This window comes from Bombus vancouverensis, chromosome 5 (assembly GCF_051014615.1).
Source record: "Bombus vancouverensis nearcticus chromosome 5, iyBomVanc1_principal, whole genome shotgun sequence".
NCBI classification, from domain to species: domain Eukaryota; kingdom Metazoa; phylum Arthropoda; class Insecta; order Hymenoptera; family Apidae; genus Bombus; species Bombus vancouverensis.
In genome coordinates, this window is record NC_134915.1 from 17,542,864 (window position 1) to 17,562,230 (window position 19,367).

Consider the following 19,367-nt stretch of genomic DNA (forward strand, 5'->3'; position numbering starts at 1 on the left):
CGCCGTCTCTCGTTCGCTTTCGCTCTCTCGAACCCAACCTTTAGCCGAGATTAGTGGAGATATCGCGGTCGTTATCGCCGAAAATACACAGGGATGAAGTTTTTCCTGCACGTTCACCGACTTCTCTTCGCCAGCTGGTCGAGTAGTACTCGTTGCTGCGCGTGCTTCTTCTTCCTATGCTCCGCTTGCATCTGCCGCGAACGTTCTACATTTTCAGGAACCCAGGGCCGGTCTCAGCAGTCTCGTGCAATTTCATCCTTGCGATTTAAATATCCCTTTTTATTTAAAAATAACCTATTTGATACAGCACACTTTGAAAATATATCAACATGTTAAAACATAACGTGCGACATTTAGTCGCTGATCGTCGATATTCAGTCGTCGACATAATTACATTATCGTTATAAAATTACTATTTTCTGTATCGCATCGTGATATACATATATATATACGTCGTAGTGCAATTGAACAAATCGAACGCCGCAAGGTGACGCGATGCTACAATTAGATCGCGATAGATAACGATTATTTTTAGTTTTCTAATGCTTTCGATTCGACGCGCGCACAGCTCGCGCTTCGAATCTACGCTCGTTACTTTCTAATAACGTGTATTTCCTATTTACACAGACAGGATCCAACGGTCATTCTCGCAACCCAATCTTTCCCAACAACGTATATTCGGCAAAATTCTTACTTCATTCTACGTACGCGTAACGCCGCGAGTTCGCGCTTTACGAAACGTACTCGTATTTTCCATTCCTTTCGCCGATCTTAGGGGGTGTTATAACGGGTGTACGAAGGGTACAAGTACGTCTTTTCGACGAATCCAACGATTCGTTTACGCGTCTTTCGCGTCCATTCCATCGGTCGTTGTTCGAACAGCGAACACGCACCGACGAGAGAACAGCCGGAACGAAAAGAAACGACGAAGGACATTTCCTTTTCGTTTTCGTTTCCTCTCGTTCGTCTCTTCTCGTCTCGCGAACCTCGACGAACGTTCGTCTCTCGTGCCCGATCGTCGAACGAAAACGTTCCTAGTTCGAAATCACGATACGTCCTCGTCGGCCCCCTACGGCTACGTTGGAGATTCATCAGCGTCGAACGTCGACGGATGAACGGACTTTACGACGATATCGAGACGACGGTAGGTCTGTCCAGGTGACCGTTGTCCAGGATAATTTTAGTGGCCGCCGTGTTGGGCGACGAATTGCCAAGCGTTACGATATGCGGGGAAGCGAGTTGATGATGATCGGGAGAATGACTCGCGGATAACATGACCGGCGATCGATTCGCGCAAGGAGGCGACGGGCACTCGACTTTCGGCGAGTGCGTCTCGAGTAGTTGCTGATGTTGATGCTGATGTTGATGCTGCTGTTGCTGCTGCTGCGGCTGTTGTTGCTGCGAGGCGATCATATCGTAATACATCTCCGACTGGTAGGAGACGATTCGGCTGGTTGACTGCGGACTGCCGTACAGATTGCTGCCGTAGCTCACCTGAGGCACTGCCGTATGGTTCATCCTCAATTCTCCGTACGTACCTGCGCAAACGTTGCAACGTGATGAACGAAATCTGCGAATAGCGCGGCGGCGTGGTACAACGACGCCAACGAGATACACTTACCTGGCTCCAATTTGACGTTGTTGTTGTTGTTGTTATTGTTGTTGTTGTTGCTGCCGCTGTTGCTGCTGCTGGCGGTGGTGATGCTGGTGTTTCCGTTGTGACGAGCAGAGGTGCCGTGACTCGCGGAAACGCACTCTATCGTGGTAGACGTTCCCGAGCGCGTGGACTCGACTCGCGGTGCCATCATGCGAAGTCCTCGTCCGACTGGCATGGGCACGATATCACCGGGCCCAGGGACGAAACCGCGCGTATCTCTGTTAACAAAAATACACTCAAGCGTCAAAAGAAAGACGGAGATGGAGATGGAGGATCGTCGGGAGCGTCGATCCGAGCTACGAAACGTACCCTGGTAGCCACCGGGGGGAGGAGGGAGAGATTGGTGCCATTCGAGTTCGCTAGCGCGACTCTCTGGAGCCGAATCTACGCTGCTCTTTCGTGGTCCAAGGTGAAACAGCGTCGATTCGGCTTTAGCCTCGTATTTGATAGGCGTATTTAATAGCAGAATCTTCGACCAGGAATAGTCGTAACGTTCGGATCGAGTTCAACGATAACGAATCGTTCGACGGTCGTCGATAAACGTGCGGTATAAAAATCCGTATATTCTATAACGTACCCCTCGAGAACCACCTCACCATTGCCTGTACAGGACGCTACGGTGCCGGCGATCGCCGTCGCATCGGTCGATTTCATCTTCGGTTTCCTCTTCCTGGTTTGAATGCTGTCCTTTTTCATAGCGTGAGGCCTGTTCACGCCGTGCAATTTGAAATAGAGCCCGCATGCGTTGCAAACGGGCTCACCTAACGTGTTCCTGCGCCATAACGACGTCATCGTCGTTTGGCAATTGCTGCACGACGTGCCCACTCGTCTCGAAGCGGACTGCGGACACACGAAATCTCGTTAAAACGCGACTTGGACACGAAGAGAGAAAAACTTGAAAGAGAAGGGGCGAGAGAGGAGGAACGCGGGACAGGGAGGTTGCGACGAGATATCGCCAAGAGCCTCTTCTCTTTCGTCCAAGTAGAAGAACGAGCGAGCGAGCGGACAGACACTTATAAAAGAAGAAGCGAGACGGAGAAGGAGGGGAAAGCAAGGTGTGGATCGGGTTGAAAGAGATCTTACATCTACCGCCGTTTAACTTATGATCGATCAAGCCCGAACGCTGACTCGTGCGCGGCGATCGCCAACCGTTCGACGCGATCGGTACCGCGCGCGAGACAGCGTAATCGGCTATACCCTCTGCGAACGAAATCAAGCGAGCCTGCCGCTACGACCACCCTCGATCGAGCGAGAACCGAGCGACGACGAGAGTCGACGAAGCGATTTCTTGGCAGTTTGTGGTCGCATCGACGAACGACGCGCTGCGTGCACGCGTCTAGGTAAATCGGCGCACGTCGTCCGATCAGGCTACGCAGGATTTCGAAACGGAGCGCGATTCTACCATGGGTATAGTGGCACCTCGAAGCTACGACAAACGTTCGACCGGTAGTTGTTGCTACTTGCGAGCTACGCTGCAAAACAGAAGTCGTTTGTTCTACTCTCCGAGTCTTCGAGGGAAGTGCGTCAAGACGGAAGTAAAGCGAGCAATGGGAAGAGAAGTAACGGACGATGAGAATGATCAAAACAAGGTTATCGATGAAGCATGATCGACGTATGCGCGAACTAGATGATCGAAACGGGATCGAAATAAAACAGTAGAGACAAATAATAGCCAGCGACCGTGCGAGCGATAGAAACAGAAAGGAAGATGGAGAGAGAGAGAGAGAGAGAGAGAAAGAGAGAGAAAGAGAGGGCGGGAAAGAGAGACACAGAGCGACACAGAGAAAGAAACAGAGAGAGAGAGAGAGAGAAAGGAAGAATATACGCCGGATGTCACGTATGCACGGCGAGATGAACGAGATGAGCGAGCGAGTGAGTGAGCGAGTGAGTGAGTGAGTGAGTGTGTGTTGGGGGATGACACCTACCAAACGCCGGTTCGTCGATTTCTCCTCGACGGCGCGACGGGCGCCACTATACCCATAGAAGCCTTTGTAGAAATCGCCCTGGTCCGCCACTGAAACAGAGACAGGATGCCAAACGTTAGGGGTGCTTCTAGTCGTACGCGTGCGCGCCTAAAGCAAGCGGCGCCTCCAATCCTTTCGTTCTTTTCTCAGACGTGGAAAGTCGAAAAGAGCACGATGTCGAGCATCGGTCCTCCCGATGCGCTACCATCGCGTAGCGCGCGTCTGTTCGCGCGTCTGTTCGCGCGTACCGTTCTTGAATCGCGGATACCGCCCGATCCCCAACTTGCTACCACGCGAATGGCAAAACCATGCATCGTAGGCCCATTTCGGACTCGGGCGAATTTCCACACAGGCTCCTCTGTTTTCTACGTGTACGCGGCACCGCTCTCCCGGCTACCAACTTTCTCCTCCCCTTTCCGATTGCGAACGGAGAAAATGGTCGCGCGAGAGCGGCAAACGACAAACAGTGCGATGCCAAGCGCGCGTTCGCGCTCTCGACGAGAAACTCGCCGATCCAGCGTTCCCGCGACCGCTTAGCCGGCCGTCGTATCTCCTTCCATTTCTTCCTTACCAATCGCCGTGGCTGCTTCACCAAGGGTCGATTCATTCCGTTCATCTTGTGGTAGAGACCGCACGCGTTGCACAGGTAGTGGCCCGTACCGTCTCGTCGCCAAAGCGGAGTGGAAATTGCGCCGCAATTTACGCACTCGCGTCCCTCCGTAAAGTATTCCGCCTCGATGTTGTGCACTGTGCGATTTGTACAGTTTCAATATCGAATCTTCGTTCGTCGTGCCGCGCCTAAGCAAGCGGCCATCGATGTTTTCCGTATTCGGTCGGTTTTTCCCTCCGTGAAATTTACCCATCGGAGACCGGCGATTTCGAAATCGCGTGATTTCACCTCGAAACGGTTGAACGTTGGAGAAGCAGGAGAGAAGAAAAGGACGCGACAGGGATACGCAAAAGCACGCTGCTTTGCACGCGCCAACGATCCGACGCGTCCGACGACGAACGCCTGGCCGGAGAAAGTACTTTGAACGCGAAACGCCCGCAGCCACGTGGTTTCCAAGGTATTTCGTGGAAAATACCCGCGGCGATCGTCGATACCGAAAAATTTCGTTTTTCTAATTTTCCATCGCTCGCAGGCAATCGTGCGACTTTTATCAGAGACGCGCGCGCGCAACCGTAACTTTCACCAGCGACGATTCTACCAAGCGACTCTCGCCGAGATTCGTCGAAATTCGCCAAAGTTCGTTAAAATTACGCGGAAATTCGCGAATTCGTGCCCCGTCGATCGAACGGAAAACAGACGCGAAACGAGAAACAAAGGCGAAACGCGCGCCGGGGAAGGATACAGGAAACGTAGGAACGCGCGACAAAGGATGTCGAGGGATATGGCGTTATCAGAATTTCCGCTGTTTCTCGATAACAATAACCAGCGGTCGTTGCGAGTACGCGCGACGTGTACCGCTACGTCCAGCTATTTAAATACGTCACGACGACGAACGGTATATCGTTGGCACGCGTTTCCACCATCGTTGCTGCTATTACCGAAGAAAAAAGAAAAAAAAAAAAAGAAAGGACGAGATACGAGATCGACGAAGCGACGAACGTCGACGAGAGACGTAGCCACGACGAGATTCGGTCTCGCGTTACTCTCCGAGACGGCGACATCGAAACGAGAAGAGGACGAAAAGGTCGGCGTACCGGTAGTCGCGTATCCGGCAGAAACGGGACTGGGAAGCAATCGGATATCGTATATTAGTAAGCAAAATGTAGCTGACGTCAGCTGCCATCATCTTACGATCTCTAGCCGCTCTCAACGACGCGATACCGAGACGCGAAGAAACGGAGTAGCCGGACAGGCGGAGGAAACGCGCAAAGACGCGGAAAGCGTCTTCCTTTCGACGCGTTTTTAACTCGCTTACGAGAATTACGATGTACGCTTCTCGCGAATTCTGTTTGAACGAAGGGTACGAGAGCGGTCGGTAACGTTATCCCTTTGCAGGGCCGACGTCGTTGCGACAGAGAGACAGCGATGAAGCGGATCATCGTCGGTGTGTGCCCGCACGGAAATGCTAGATATTCTTCGTCGTAACCGAATATTCGACGATGACCGAGACGCCATACACGCGCGCACGCACGCACGCACGCACACGCGCACACACGCACACACAGGGAAGATGACGAAGCGACGGGGAATGAGAATGGCAGAGTCTAATTACTTGACGAAGCAGTGCCGTAAGGGCAATCGCGAGCCCTCCTCCTTTTATCGAGAGGGTGAGAGGGAGCGGAAAGCTAAGGTACGCGTCGAACGAACAACGCTACACGATACGCGAGATACGTAAAAGCGGGATGGTACGAGGAGAATCGATGCGAAAAAAAGGGGGCAAGCGAACGCGTACGATTCGGGATAGAAGAGACGACGCGGAGAGACGGGAGAAAGCCGAAAACGGGACGGTGAAAAAACGAAACGCACGAGCTCGCGAGATCGTTGCGATAAAGAGAGAAGCGATTCGAGCGTACTCGAACGGAAAAGGCCACGTGCGTGCAGTTCAGGTTGGTGGAGGGCGCGAGCAACGAGAGACGAAACAGGACAGGACACGTCGAAGCGACTCGACGAGGTCTGGCGAGCAGAGTCAAAGTTAAACCGAGAGCAGGCGCGTGGTCGATCGTAGAGATTCGCCCCGTCGTCGTTCTTCGTTCGCGCGGACGAGCCTCGAGACTCGACTCGTCGCAGACGCGCGTTCCAAAACCACTCGAGATCCGCGGTATGTTAAAAGCCCCATATTCCCGGTTCCCCTCGGCTTTCGGCTAAAGTAACGAGCTCGGCTCGCAACCGCACACGCATCGGCTCGCTTTCCAAAAGAACCACGCGCGCACGCCACTTAAAAAGCTTTCGACTCGACTTTCTTCTCCGTAGACGGAGCCTCTGGCTGGCGTTCCGAGATGCGAGCCGCGTGCGTCCCACCGCGCACGCACGTCGCCATCCACCGTCGCTCGTAGTCGTCGACACGGTTGTGGTCGTTGGATCCACGGACGAACCTTCGATCGAAACTCGAAACGAACGCGAGCCGACGCGACGGACGCAACGACGAAAGGCGGCGCAGCTGCGAGAAACAGCCGCTAGAGTTTTTTCTCTCGTTGGCCTACGAGAATCGAAGCATCTACGACGTCGATCGGAATAAAAAAAAACAATCCGCGCGACCTTTTGAACCGGTCGAGCCGTCCTTCGTCGAGATTGCGCCGTGTGATGCACTCGACGCGGACGTTATCGCGGCGACCGTCGTTATTACAATAACGCGGCGTAAAAATAACGATCGTCGAAAGCACGGATTTACACCGATCTCGAATCGCAAACAAAACACTTTATCGCGCGAACGCAAACGAACCGAAACGATCGACGACTTTGCGTCGTTCGGTGGTCGCGCTCTCGCTTAACCGTGCACGCGTGTTCGCTGTCACCGCGAAATAGCCGCGCGACCATAGAAAATCGTTTCTCTCTTCGACAGAGATGGTTGCGGCGTTCTTCGGCAACGAACGCGCGTTCCATGTTCTATCCGTGCAGAGAGTTCGACTCCGACTAAAACGCGATCGCGATTCGCCGTCGAACTTATCTAAATTTTGCGGTCCCGGAACAAGATTAGATACATAAAACTCTATTATCGTTGCTTCTGTATCGCGCATAGACAAAACTAGATTGGAAGTGCGCCTGTTGTCTAGGTCATGGTCGCTGTATATCAACGCCTCTTTCGATACCGAGCACGACGATCGTAGCGCGCGTACCACGCGGATCGCGACCAACGTCCCACGCGGCGAACGCACCCGGTCGTTGCGTCGCGAAATCGTCGCGTTCGTCGATCTTCGTCGTTCGCGAAGACGCGACCGAGAAACGCACGGTCGTCGTTTTCAGAGACGAAACGAGCACCGTGTCATCGGTCACGCCTCGGCGACCCGTGCAACCGATAAAAGTCTCGTCTCGAGCAGATAACCACGAAAATTCGTATCCATCGGCCGTACCTATCCCTTCGTTGCGCGAGCGTACGCTCGCGCGAACGCCAAGTACGTTTCCACTCGTCGTATTTTGCGCGCAAGATAACGCGAGATGGGCGCGAGGAGAGGCGAGAAGGGAGGCGAAACTTCGCTTTAATCGACGTATAAACCAAATACTTGGACTACGGAACGATGAAAGAGGGCGGAGGGGGCAGAGAGAGGAAAGAATGGAAGAAAACAAGAGAGGAAAGGAGGAAACGGAGGAGAAGTCGGGAAACGAGAGAAACTGTAACGCGATATTCTTTTTTTTCAGGCGCAGGGGACTTGATTTCGGCCCACCGACGTCGCCGAAAAAATTTGTCACGACTCGCGTGCTCGCGCTCTGCCCTCTCGCTCGATCTCTCGTCCCTTTGCCTCTGGACGTTCGTTCGACGAATTAGTAAGCAGCGAGGGGAACGAACGGGTCCGATCGAATCCTTTTCTCGTAATTTACGAGAGCCTGCAACACGATGCAGCTGGTGCGTGTCGCTGTTCCTTCGCGCTCCTCCCTGATCGTCGTCATCCACGACGATTTATCGTTTTTTTTTTTTTTCGAAACTCGTCCACGGGCAGCCGTAACGCGACACTTTTCGTCTTTCGAGCGACACGGACGGCCAGCGAGTCGACGATACGCGTAAACGTAAATACCGTTTGACGTCGAGCCGTTTGTTCGCGCGGAATCGTTCGAGCAGCGTGTTCGCGAACGAGCGCTTGGCAAGTGACGACGCGTGAGGAATCGAAGGAACGAAGGGAAAGGAACGAGGGAGAAAAGAGGAGAGGGGAAAGGGGGCGAAAGGAAGAAAAACGGGGTGAGACGAAAGCGCGATTCCAAAGGGAGGAGAAAACACCCGACGAAGAGTAGAGAGAAAAGAAAACGCAAGAGACGGAGGAAGCGTACTTACTTGTACTAAGGCTAGCAGTGGTTGTCAGCTGATGTTGCGCCGGAGTCGACGGAGAGTTGACGACGGGTTGTCGCCTGGAAGGAGCGGCATATTGAGTGGCCAGGGTGTCGTTCGAAGGCGAACCGTAGCTCCAGGTCGAAGGTTCCACGGTGGCTCCTACTCCGGTGGTGTTTTGCTGTGTGGAATAAGAGGGGCTGTATCCTCGAAAACTTGGCCGACCACAGAACGGTTGCGAAAAGGCTGGCAGGGCCTGATGAGTCACCGTACCCGAGGATTTGCCGCTGCTGCCGTAATCCTCCGAAATTGCGGAAAGGCCTGTCGTCCCTAAGCCTGTCGTTCGAAATATCGGTCGTCGATCAATCTTCGTCCTCGCTCGCTCTTCGCTCGTCGTCGAATACCACGATAAACTTACCTTGAGCGTTCCATAACTGCTGCGGCGTGGCTGTCAATTCCGTGGGGTTGCCGGTCATGTAAGGAAGTCCGTAAGCACCAGCGGTTCCTGTCGCGCTAGCCGCGGCCATACCGGTCACACTGCTCATCGAACGATACAACGGACTGAAACAACACGATGATACACGCTCGATCGTACAGGCTGCATGTTTAGCGAGGAGAGCAGCAGCCCGGCCGAGGATGATGCACACGCCCCTGCCCTTGGGAATTCGTGCGATCCGATTTGATTTACGATCGGGTCGAGGCAAAGAGGAAATTCGAAAGAGGAAAGGGGGGTGGGGACGAACGAAAGGCATACACGACGGAAAGCAAAAAAAGGAAACCTCGGCGACACGGGCCCGCTAATGTTTCGCGGGAGACCGGAAACCGAAGAACCGTTCTCCGATCCATCGGGCCGTAAATGCGGGCGCGTGCCGAGGCAGGACGTTTTTCGATGTTCTTTTCCGACTAAACACTACCCGGAACACAACTACTCCATTACCATTACCATTACGGTGGCTATTAACGCTACCGTTACCATTAGCGTAACGACCCCCCTACGTCTACCTGAGTTTTGACGACCGTACGACGGAAAACCGTAGGATGCGAGACACGAGGCGCCTTCCAAAGGATTTCCAAAATGCCAGGCCGCTTACGGACGATCGTCCTTGTCGTTGTCGTCGTTGTCGTCGTTGTCTTCTTCGTCGTCGTAGTCGTCGTAGTCGTAGTCGTCGTAGTCGTCGTAGTCGTCGTAGTCGTCGTCGTTACTTTCCCTGCGAGAACGATAAACGCAGTTCGGCTGCTGGCGAAACAGACCTGGCGAAAGAGTTCCGGTTCGCGCAGCCGTTGCGCAACGCGAATGGCACGTGTCTCGCGATGCTCGAACCGTCACGATTTCCAACAATAACGTCCAATTCAACGTCACACACGTACGTCTCTCTGTCCGAGCTCGATCTTCGCGCTCGATCGCCTTCTTTATCGCGTATCTTTATCGCGGATCGGGGCAACGCGTCGAACGCTGGCGGACACGTCGTCGATCGAACGACACAAAGCAAACCGAGAAACGCGCGACCTTCGCGTTTTCTCACGACTCGTCCGACACGTACCGCTCGATCGGTACGTGCTCATCGGACGATTCGCGTATTCTCCCGGAACGATTTCCAACAAAACTGGCTCGAGCAACGGTATTCGCGGTAATGGAAACATCGATAACCGAACAACCTCGTCCTTCGAAACGATATATCGTTGCCGTTTGCGAATGCAAAAACGAAAATCATCCGACGACGAGTCGCGAGGCGAGCGCGAACAAACACGAGAAAGGTCGAGCTGCGTTCGATGAAAATACGCAGAGAGAGAGGGAGAGGGAGAGAGAGAGAGAGAGAGAGAGAGAACACGGACGATTCGATACGCGTCGTCGTCTCTCGTCACGGTTGCTCGCGTCTCGAACGTTTCACCTGGAATCGCGCTTCCACTTCCCTGTCTCGGTCGTCGTCCACGGTACTTTTCTCTCATTAACCAGGTGTCTGCCAGCTTCCTCGTGCCGTTTCGAGTCGACGGACGTGGACAAGGGTAAACGAGAAAGGAAAGGATACGTGCCCGTGGCACGTGTTACGCGCTCGTAACTTCCACGACACGACTGGGTGCAACACCGACGTCCACTCGGCCGTATCGACGTCCGTGTCCGAGGTTCCGAGTACCTTCGTTTCGCGAGTCACTCGGGCGACGACGTCTCCTTCCAGAGTCATCCGTTGCAACTTGAATTCGCGTCGATCCTCTGTCGCGAGACGGATCGATCGAATTTATCTCCGCGATATATTTACATACGACGTTACACGCATCGATAGACGGATCGGTCGATTCGGAACGCGGGTTCGAAGAAAATTCTATTTAGTTGACCAACGGTGACCCGACACGCAACCTAATCGGAAATCGAAACCGCGAGGCGACGCGTACCAACGCACGTCCCCGGAACCTTCAATAACCGGGCGATCGGATTTCTTCCAAGTACCATCTCGAGAGACTCTCTCTCCCCGCGCTCTTTCCTCCAATTGCCGCGATTCTCCGGCCGCACCAAGTTCCAACGGATCGCCATAGATCCGCTCTTTCTCTCCGAGCGCACCGTCAAAGCGAGAGAAAAGCGAAAGGAAAGGAGATATTTCGGTCGGGTCGCGAAGAATGCAGATATCGCGAAACTCAATCTAGAAGGTCGGTAGCGACAGGGTTATAGCCCCTGTTACCGGATCGCTATCTGAATCCACCGAGCCGATAAGCCCTGCCGCTTCTCACGATAGCGCGCCACGTCTCGTGGTGGGAAGAGATCCGAGGTCCGCTAAACTCCGCCGATGGGAGCTTCTTCGTGGCGTGGACCGTACTACACGGTGTACCATGATACCGCGATATATCGCCAACGCGATGATCTTCGAGACGAATCGGCTGCGTTAGTAACGACTAGCGTGCCAGTCTGGAAAAAAGGTTTGGACGTTCGAGTCGCGAATGAAAATCCCGTTTTCCCTGCGTAGTCGCAGCGTGCCGCGCGCTCGGCCCGCGACGACCACCTTCCACCCAAAGTCGAGACTCGCGCCGTTTATTTACGAGCAATATTTTCGCAACCGTTATCGGTTCCCCGTTTACTTTGTTTTCGTTTCGCGTTCGCTACGAAGCACCGATAAAAACGAAACGTCGCTCGAACGATACAACTGCGAAGGAGGGAAGGGGTTACTACATCGCAGTGCGGTAAAACGAGAAGCAACGTGGAACGTGGCAGGACTATTTTTGCCAGGAAAACGAGCCACGCGGGTGAAAGGATGGGACGAAGACGAAAAGGACGAGCACGAGAACCCGAGCGAACACGGAAAACGAGAATCGCCGCGAGACGACGAACATCGCCGATAGCCTGGAAAGCGACATATGCCACGATTCCGACGTCGAACGTCTTTGTCCCTCGATCTTGCCTGGTCGGCGTCGCGATCTCTCGAAAGGAAACGAACAGCGAGACCAACGAGAGAACCAAGCAAGAGGTAACGTTTATCGAAAACACTCACTGCATAACGTCGTTCGCGTGGTCGTGCGAAAGGACCTGGAGACCCTTTGCTAGTTCGCGACTCGTTCGGTCTTCTTCCGCCCTTCTTGATCTTCGTGTTCTCGTTTCTCGCTATACTCCGGCAACTAAACTCGGACGCGAGAACCGAACGCGATCTCGTTCGACGATTCTTTCGCCGAACAGAAGACGGACAACGCGTACTTACGGGAAACGTACGACGCGAATGGCGTTCCAGATCCTCGAACGTGGTCAGGATTTCCCCTTCCGTGAATCTCTCCCTTCCTTCGTTTCTTTTCTACGTTCGTTCGCCTCCCCTCTCGCGATACCTCGCTCCCGCCCTCGATTAACGCTCTCTCGCGCGTTCTTTTCAATTCCCCACCACCGTTTCGCGCTTCGCGATCTACCACCGATCCTGCGACCGCCGACCGCCGACCGCCGACCGCCGACCGCTTCTCCTGATCTCTTATACCTGATCTTGTTTCTTCCTAGTCTTCCCCTACGAGTCAGCTTACGTCGGAGAAGCGACATGCCGACGAAAACCTACGATACGGATAACGAAGCTGCCTATATAATACTACGCGTAGTAAGTAACCGCACGTGTAGGTACTTGCACGAAACGATCGTGCCATTGATAACTATCGTCAGCGACGCGATAATTCTGCCAACGAACCGCGTCTCGCGTTGCGCGAAGAAAAGCTTGAGAAAAAAAAAAAAAAGAAAGAGCCGCGAGTAGCCGTCTCGAGTTACTTTCATTCACGAGGATCGATCGCGTTCGTACCGCTCGAGTAAAAAAACATTAGGCGTTGCTTCGCGTCGCTCTTTCGTCGCATCCGTCGCCGTTTCGATCTGCCAGTTTTTCTCGTCTATTCCGTTTACCACGAGAGTTTGAACGACCAAGAACTACTACCACTTACGAACGACGTATATCGCGCGTCGTACGTCTGCCCCACCCTCTCGATCCTCGGACGCAAGAACGCGTTCTTTCTCGAGTCTGTCGCCATCGTCGTGTCACACGATACCAAAAGGTTTCTCGGAACGCGATGGGTACGACTCTGTCGGACTGTAAACCCTGCGCGATGATTCACGATGACGAACTTTGCGTCAAAGATCAACGATTACTGGCTGCTTACATATTACGTACGCGTCTTTTTTTCGTTCCCGACTATACCTATGCCGCAACACGTCCAACGAATTACGTACGAACGAATAACGGACGAGTAACGAACGAGTAACGGACGAGTAACTAACGAGTAACGACCGAGTAACTGGCAGGTAACGACCGAGTAACGAGCGAGTAACTGACGAGTAACTAGCGAGTAATTAGCGAGTAACGACCGAGTAACTGGCAGGTAACGAATGAGTAACGACCGAGTAACTGATGAGTAACGAATGACTAACGACCAAGTAAATAACGAGTAACGACCGTGTAAATGATGAGTAACGAACGAGTAGCGTGGTTTCTTGGGCGGCCCGCAGAGAGAATCGAAAAGAGGAGAGAAAAACAACGGGGTTACGAGATCGTGGACAGTAAGCGAAGAGGAGATTTTACGTCATCTCGGCTCTTACAATTAGAGCGATATAATCACGGCAACGAGATATATCCCGCAAAAAGAGAAACGAAAAGCGCGGATTGTCCTCTGCACCCGAACTTTTCATATCTAAATTCGAAGGTCGTGGCCTCTGTGCACGCGCACAGAGCATGAGGAAATCGACAAACACGAAAATGGCCAAGGAGCTGGAGCGCGCGTTACGCATGCGTGTACTCTGTGAAACCGAGCCCACGAGATTTCGAGTTGGCCGTTTTACGAATCGGAGAGCATCGACGAATCGGAAAATGCAACGCGCGTAATCGACGCGGCTGCCGATAACGTTTCGTTCTGCCGACGCGCGAGACACGGACAACGCGCGCGATCGAAGAATCGTTTCTATCGGAGTCAATAAACTCTTATCGCGACAGCGTGAAGAGACCGAGCTCCGGTTCTGGTACAAATCCTATGCCGTACTCGATTCGCGAGACTCGCGTCGAGGCGTGCGAATTTCTCGCCTATCCTCGGACGAAAGAGGAACGTACGGTCGCGCCGCGCACGTTGCAAAATTCAAGCGGACGTAAAACGATCGATGGAAAAAAAAACGTTCGGAGGACGAGCGGTGACGGCAACGGCGGCTCGTGCCTGGACGAATCATCGGCAAACACCAAAGGACGTTGTGTTCATTTTCACAAAACTGTTAGCATAGGGCCGCCGAGGCGTCACACTGTATTCCATCGTCGGTTCAGCTTTATTTTTCGTTTTGTATCGCCTACGTATACAATACTCGAGGAAACACGAAGCGTGCATCCCATAAGCCGCCGTGTAAATACTCTTGCGGACGGTAAACCTTCGGAGCGGGTATTCACGTCCTACGACCACGCGCGGTTCTTGCGCCTGTCTTACGGCGCAGCAACGCATCGCCGGATGGGACCTTGCGATTTCCCCATTTAACGGTCGAACGGCGTAACGTCTGGACGGAACGGAGCGCGGTCGTACCATGTTGTCGTCGTTGGTCGAACGGACGGAAAAACAGAAAGCGTACCCACTACTAACCTGGAAAGCGGGCCTGTAGGCGAATGCGGCGTCGACGAGCCTGCCTCGTGATCTTGATGATGATGAGGCGTTCCTACAGCGTGATGAGCGTATATCGAGTCCATGTACAGCTGATCGGATACGCGGTCGCTGGTGTCCTGGCCGAGACCGTGGTTGGCCTGAACCGAAGACGGTGGCTGCATAGCGGTCAAGTGAGCGTACGATTGCCTACCATGCTCGCTCGGGCTGTATCCTCCTCCCTCCGATTGTCCTTGACGGTGAGGCGATGACAATTGTTGATCGTCGTGCGGACTGCGACTGGAACCCGGTGAACTGCCGGTTCTGAGAGTCGGTGAACCTCCGCCGCCGCTGCCAGTACCACCGCCACTATTACCCTCCGCGCCACCGCCACCTCCGCCTCCGCCATCCGCACCGCCGTTGTTACCGTTACCGGCACCTCCTCCACCTCCGCTCGCCCGTATCTGATGTTGGAGGTACGCGGCATCCGGTAACACTTCTTCCAAGTGGTGATGATGATGGTGATGATGGTGACCGTGCTGTTGTTGATGGCCGTCATTCGCACCGACGTCGCTGGCCGAACTGGTCGCACCGGTGGTGCTGAGATTCGGAAACAACATACCAAGGGTAAAATCCCCACGAGCGCCCCTCATGGCTGCGGTAATTCCACTCGTTCTCTCCGTATCCTCGTCCGTCTCTTGATGCGGCACCGATTGCGAGTGAGAGTGCGAGTGCGAGAGCGAATGCGAGTGCGACTGTGCTTCTTGTTCCTCCAAGTGACGATGACTTGCCGAAGAGAGCACCACACTTTGTTGGGTCGTGTCCGATTGTAAGTGCTGCTGCTGCTGCTGCTGTTGGTGATGATGGTGCTGTTGATGGTGGTGGCGCTGAGAGTGGTGGTGGTGATGGTGCTGGTGGTGGTGGTGATCGGTCGCGGTCGGCGAGAGCGACTCGCTACCATAACGATGCATGGTAGAGCGAAGCGCGTGACTGGCGTCCCGATTTTCCTCCGACAACGCGCAGACCTCGCCCGACCGTCCGTTATCCCCACCCTCGGTAACCGATACTTCTCTCGCCTCTAGTTGAACGTACTCCGACCGATGGTGTTGGTGTTGGTGTTGGTGGTGGTGGTGGTCGTGGTCGTAATCGTAGTGGGGGTTGTGGAGGTGGTGATCCTGCTGCGGCTGCCTACGCTGCTGTTGTTGGTGATGCTGCTGCTGGTGAAGGGGTTGGGAGACCTGTTGCTGTTGTTGCTGCTCCTCCTGTTTCGAGGAATCGCCGCCCCCGTACTCGCTCGAATCCTGATCGCGATAACCCCTTGACAACCGACACACGATAATTCGTTAATATTTCGCGTTTGCCTCGACGCTCGAACGTGCCGCGATCGTTTCGCTCGGCGAACGAGAACGATGCCGCTTGCTTGTATCGCTCGATTTCGTCGCTTCGAGATCAAGGACGGATCGTTGGACGCGATTACTCGACCGAGCGACGTAACGTGACGCGTCGAAACGATTCGCCCGAGACCTGCTGCGCCCCTACTCGTGGTCGAACGCCCCTAGATACCCAACTGCTCACCTTTCTCCGACGTCGGAATCCTGGCTGACGAAGTCGAGCGAGTGCACGCCGTAAGCGGCGTCCACGTCGTTTTCCTGTTCCGACGAGACGAGAATCGTAACCACCGGTTCGGCGTTACTCGCCTCTTCGACCGCGCCATTTTCAATTTCCTGCTGTCCCGCCTCCAGCCCGCCTACCATGTCCCCGCCTTCTTCGGTTCCATGCTTTTCGTAAGGTAACTGTTGGTGGCGTTGCGGTTGCCGTTGTCGTTGCCTTTGCCGTTCCCTCTCCTGGTCGTCCAGTTGTTGCTGTTGTCGAAAAAGTTGCGCGGCTACCGATCTGCCGCTCTCGATTCGCATCAGCCTGATCGATTCTTGGTCGTCGTACCCTTCCACGCTATCCCCGACCGCTTTCGCGCATCTCGTCTTCCTTCCCGTGGCGTAGTCCGCCGCCGTGTCGTCCATGTACTCCGTCAACTCTGTCAACAGCAATGCAAAGGATCGTCTAAACCAAACGATCGATCGACCGAGCGAACGACGAGGCTCGATTTCTCCGATCGTCCAAAGCATCGTCGATTTCGCAAAATCGTACCAGCATTCGCTTTCGATCTTGCGAACCACGAGACAGCGTCGTCGCTGCCGCGTATCATAGTAATCGCGGTACAACGAAAACCGGCCGACCGATGCACGATCGATCGATTAGATGGAAAATGTGCTGCTCGAGGCGTTTCGATGACACACGCCAACAAACTGTTGCTAACCGCTACGGTACAAAAATAACCATTCGTCGTCGTTATCTGTAGCTCGTTAGCGATCGTGCAAACTCGCTCACATTCTCCTCGTATATATGATTTTACGCGTTTGCGCTTTGCATCGGTCTTCATATTTTTCAGCTCTGGAAAACAGAGAACTAGCCGACTCGCCCCTGGCCAGGTGCCAATGGACAAGAGAAAAAGAAAGAAAATTGAACCTCGGCTCTGCTATACTACCCTGTATAGTGTGTATACTACCCTGTAGTAGTATAGTAGTAGGGTAGACCAAATATTCTTCGATCGCGTTCTTTCTTTTTTCTACTTTCCCTCGTCTTCGTTCTCTCTCTCGATCGGTTTCACGGGAAACACCGTTTACCGGCTGTCCCTGTACGCACAACCTCGTCTTATCGAGATACATCGTCCTTATCGAGGGCGATACACGTGTACGATCGGAAAAAGCAACGAAGTCAGAAGGCAGAAGGGGGAAATTCACGGGGGGTTGAAGCAGCGATTAGAGGATTGAGAGGAAAGGGGTGAAGGAAAGACGAAGAGGATGAGAAGCTGAAAGGAGATGGGAGGAGAAGACATCGACGGAGGCGGAGGCGGTGACGAAAGTATCGGAGGCGGAGGCGGAGAGATACGTTAACGGAAGCATAAAACACAGGCAAATGCAAAGGTACGAATATACGTACGTGAGTTTTGAGAGGAAAAGCGAGACACTTGGCGGAAACTTCGTAAACGATCGAAACGGTATCTGTGCGCGGTATCTGTGCTCGAAAGCCCTGTGTCGTCGGTTAACATTCAACCGACCTTATTGACGCTAGTTAATCGAATTGGAAAGGTCAGGTTCGCTGGATTATCTGACGTTGCTTCGTTCCATCGCCACTCGCCAATTCTATCGAAAAAGTGTTTATATATTTTTCGCTAAGAGTTCAAAGACGAAGCGACGTTTGGAATAATGGAATTGACGCGTCGATAACGGAACTTCGTTATTGCGCGTTCGAATCGGCTACGATCGGATCGAATCGAATCGTATGGAGTCTAGTCGCGTCAATGAGACAGCGTATAGGAGCGCGGAGTTGCGCGAAGACGCAAAAGTCACGACCCCGATTAATCAATCTGCACGAAGAAAATATACGACGCGGCGCGAACCACCGAGAAACCTCTTTCTCGCTCGCGTTGCGAAACCAAATCGCACCATATCGGTCACGAACCTATCGCTGTTCCATCCTGTTGCCTGTCTCACCTATTCCATTAATTGCTGGTAGAGTCGTGGCGTGCAATCGCGGATCGATCTCTCCGACATCGTTTCCCTCCGTCTCGTCCTTTTGTCGTTTAGCCAGTGGCTGTGAACGAGTATCGGCTCGTTACACGCGTACGCGAAAAGACTACGAGAGACCACCCTTGCGCGTTATACATAGGCGCGTCGTAAATCGCGGCCGAGAGCCGTCGAATATTTCATCGTTCTTTCGCTGCGCGGTTCTTACAATGCTCTCAGCCAAAGAAACGAGGTTAACGTTCCCCATAGAAGTGGTAGCGAGGAAAGAGATTCCGTTGGCCGAGCGGAAGACGTTTTGTACAACGGGGGCAGAGGTTGCTCTTATCTTCTTGGCCCCATAAAAACGTTCACTGTTATCCGCAACGTAGACGAGCAAGACGGCGCACATCGATGCGGTTTACGACGAGATTTTCAGAGATTGAATAGTCCCTTTATCTCGACCTTCTTCATCCTCCGCCCGTTTCTCGCTCCCTCCTTCTCACCCTATCCTTTTCGTCCCATCTTCTCTGCTCTTATTTTCCCTTCTTTCCTTCCTTTATCCCTTTCCCATGATCTCGCCGCTTACACTTCGAGAATACACTTTACGATGCGATAAAATAACTTTGTTTCGACTCATCGATCCCTATTTACGAGTAGATATGCAATAAGAGGATGATAGACGCGAGCATCGATACGGTACAGTCGCTGGGGAACAACAAGACGAACGCGTGGATATATACGAAAAGTACGTTGGTTCTGCGCTCGAATTGGCTAAGGCTAGCGTAGACCTCCCTCGTGAAACCGTGGGTCGACGCGCGATAGAATAGAAGAAAGTATAATAGCGTGGAATGGTCGCGCGTTTCAAGCAGAAGAGCAACGACGGTATGTCCCGCGATAGAACAACAACGCCATTGTACAAAGACCAAACGTTCCTTGCGCGGACAGCTTTACGTTCGACGCAAATCGGCCGGTATACGTTTTCGGCGCAACCTATTCGACGGAAAACCGGCTTTAAATCCATCCCGTAACGACGCGGATATCGTTCGAGGTAAAACAGAGACCGATATACGAAATAAGACGGCACACGACCACTGCGAGCAATTGCGGGCAATTGCGGTGATTCTTTCGATAGACACGTATCGAAGTAGGCAACAGTCCTGATCGAGATATTCTCGATCCGAAGAAGTTCTCCAATCGAACCAGT

The 19,367-nt window shown here is 53.3% G+C and overlaps 1 protein-coding gene across 4 annotated transcripts in view; it reads right to left on the bottom strand.

The window, feature by feature from the left end:
• Positions 1-258: 258 nt before the first annotated feature.
• LOC117158556 (uncharacterized) overlaps positions 259-19,367 on the bottom strand; it is a 32,242-nt gene continuing 13,133 nt past the window's right edge. The window contains exons 1-9 of one of the 4 annotated variants that reach the window (XM_076618428.1): positions 16,746-17,146; positions 16,176-16,632; positions 14,604-15,917; positions 8,965-9,107; positions 8,553-8,882; positions 4,193-4,368; positions 2,235-2,497; positions 1,622-1,875; positions 259-1,538 (exon numbers count right to left, since the gene is read on the bottom strand). In XM_076618428.1, the coding sequence (XP_076474543.1) occupies positions 1,123-1,538; positions 1,622-1,875; positions 2,235-2,497; positions 4,193-4,368; positions 8,553-8,882; positions 8,965-9,107; positions 14,604-15,917; positions 16,176-16,632; positions 16,746-17,037 (3,645 nt within the window). In that variant the 5' untranslated portion in view covers positions 17,038-17,146 and the 3' untranslated portion in view covers positions 259-1,122. Of the gene's footprint in view, positions 1,539-1,621; positions 1,876-2,234; positions 2,498-3,582; positions 3,672-4,192; positions 4,369-8,552; positions 8,883-8,964; positions 9,108-14,603; positions 15,918-16,175; positions 16,633-16,745; positions 17,161-19,367 lie in introns of those variants that run through there. The other 3 variants (XM_076618429.1, XM_033337595.2, XM_076618430.1) reach the window with 3 other exon arrangements.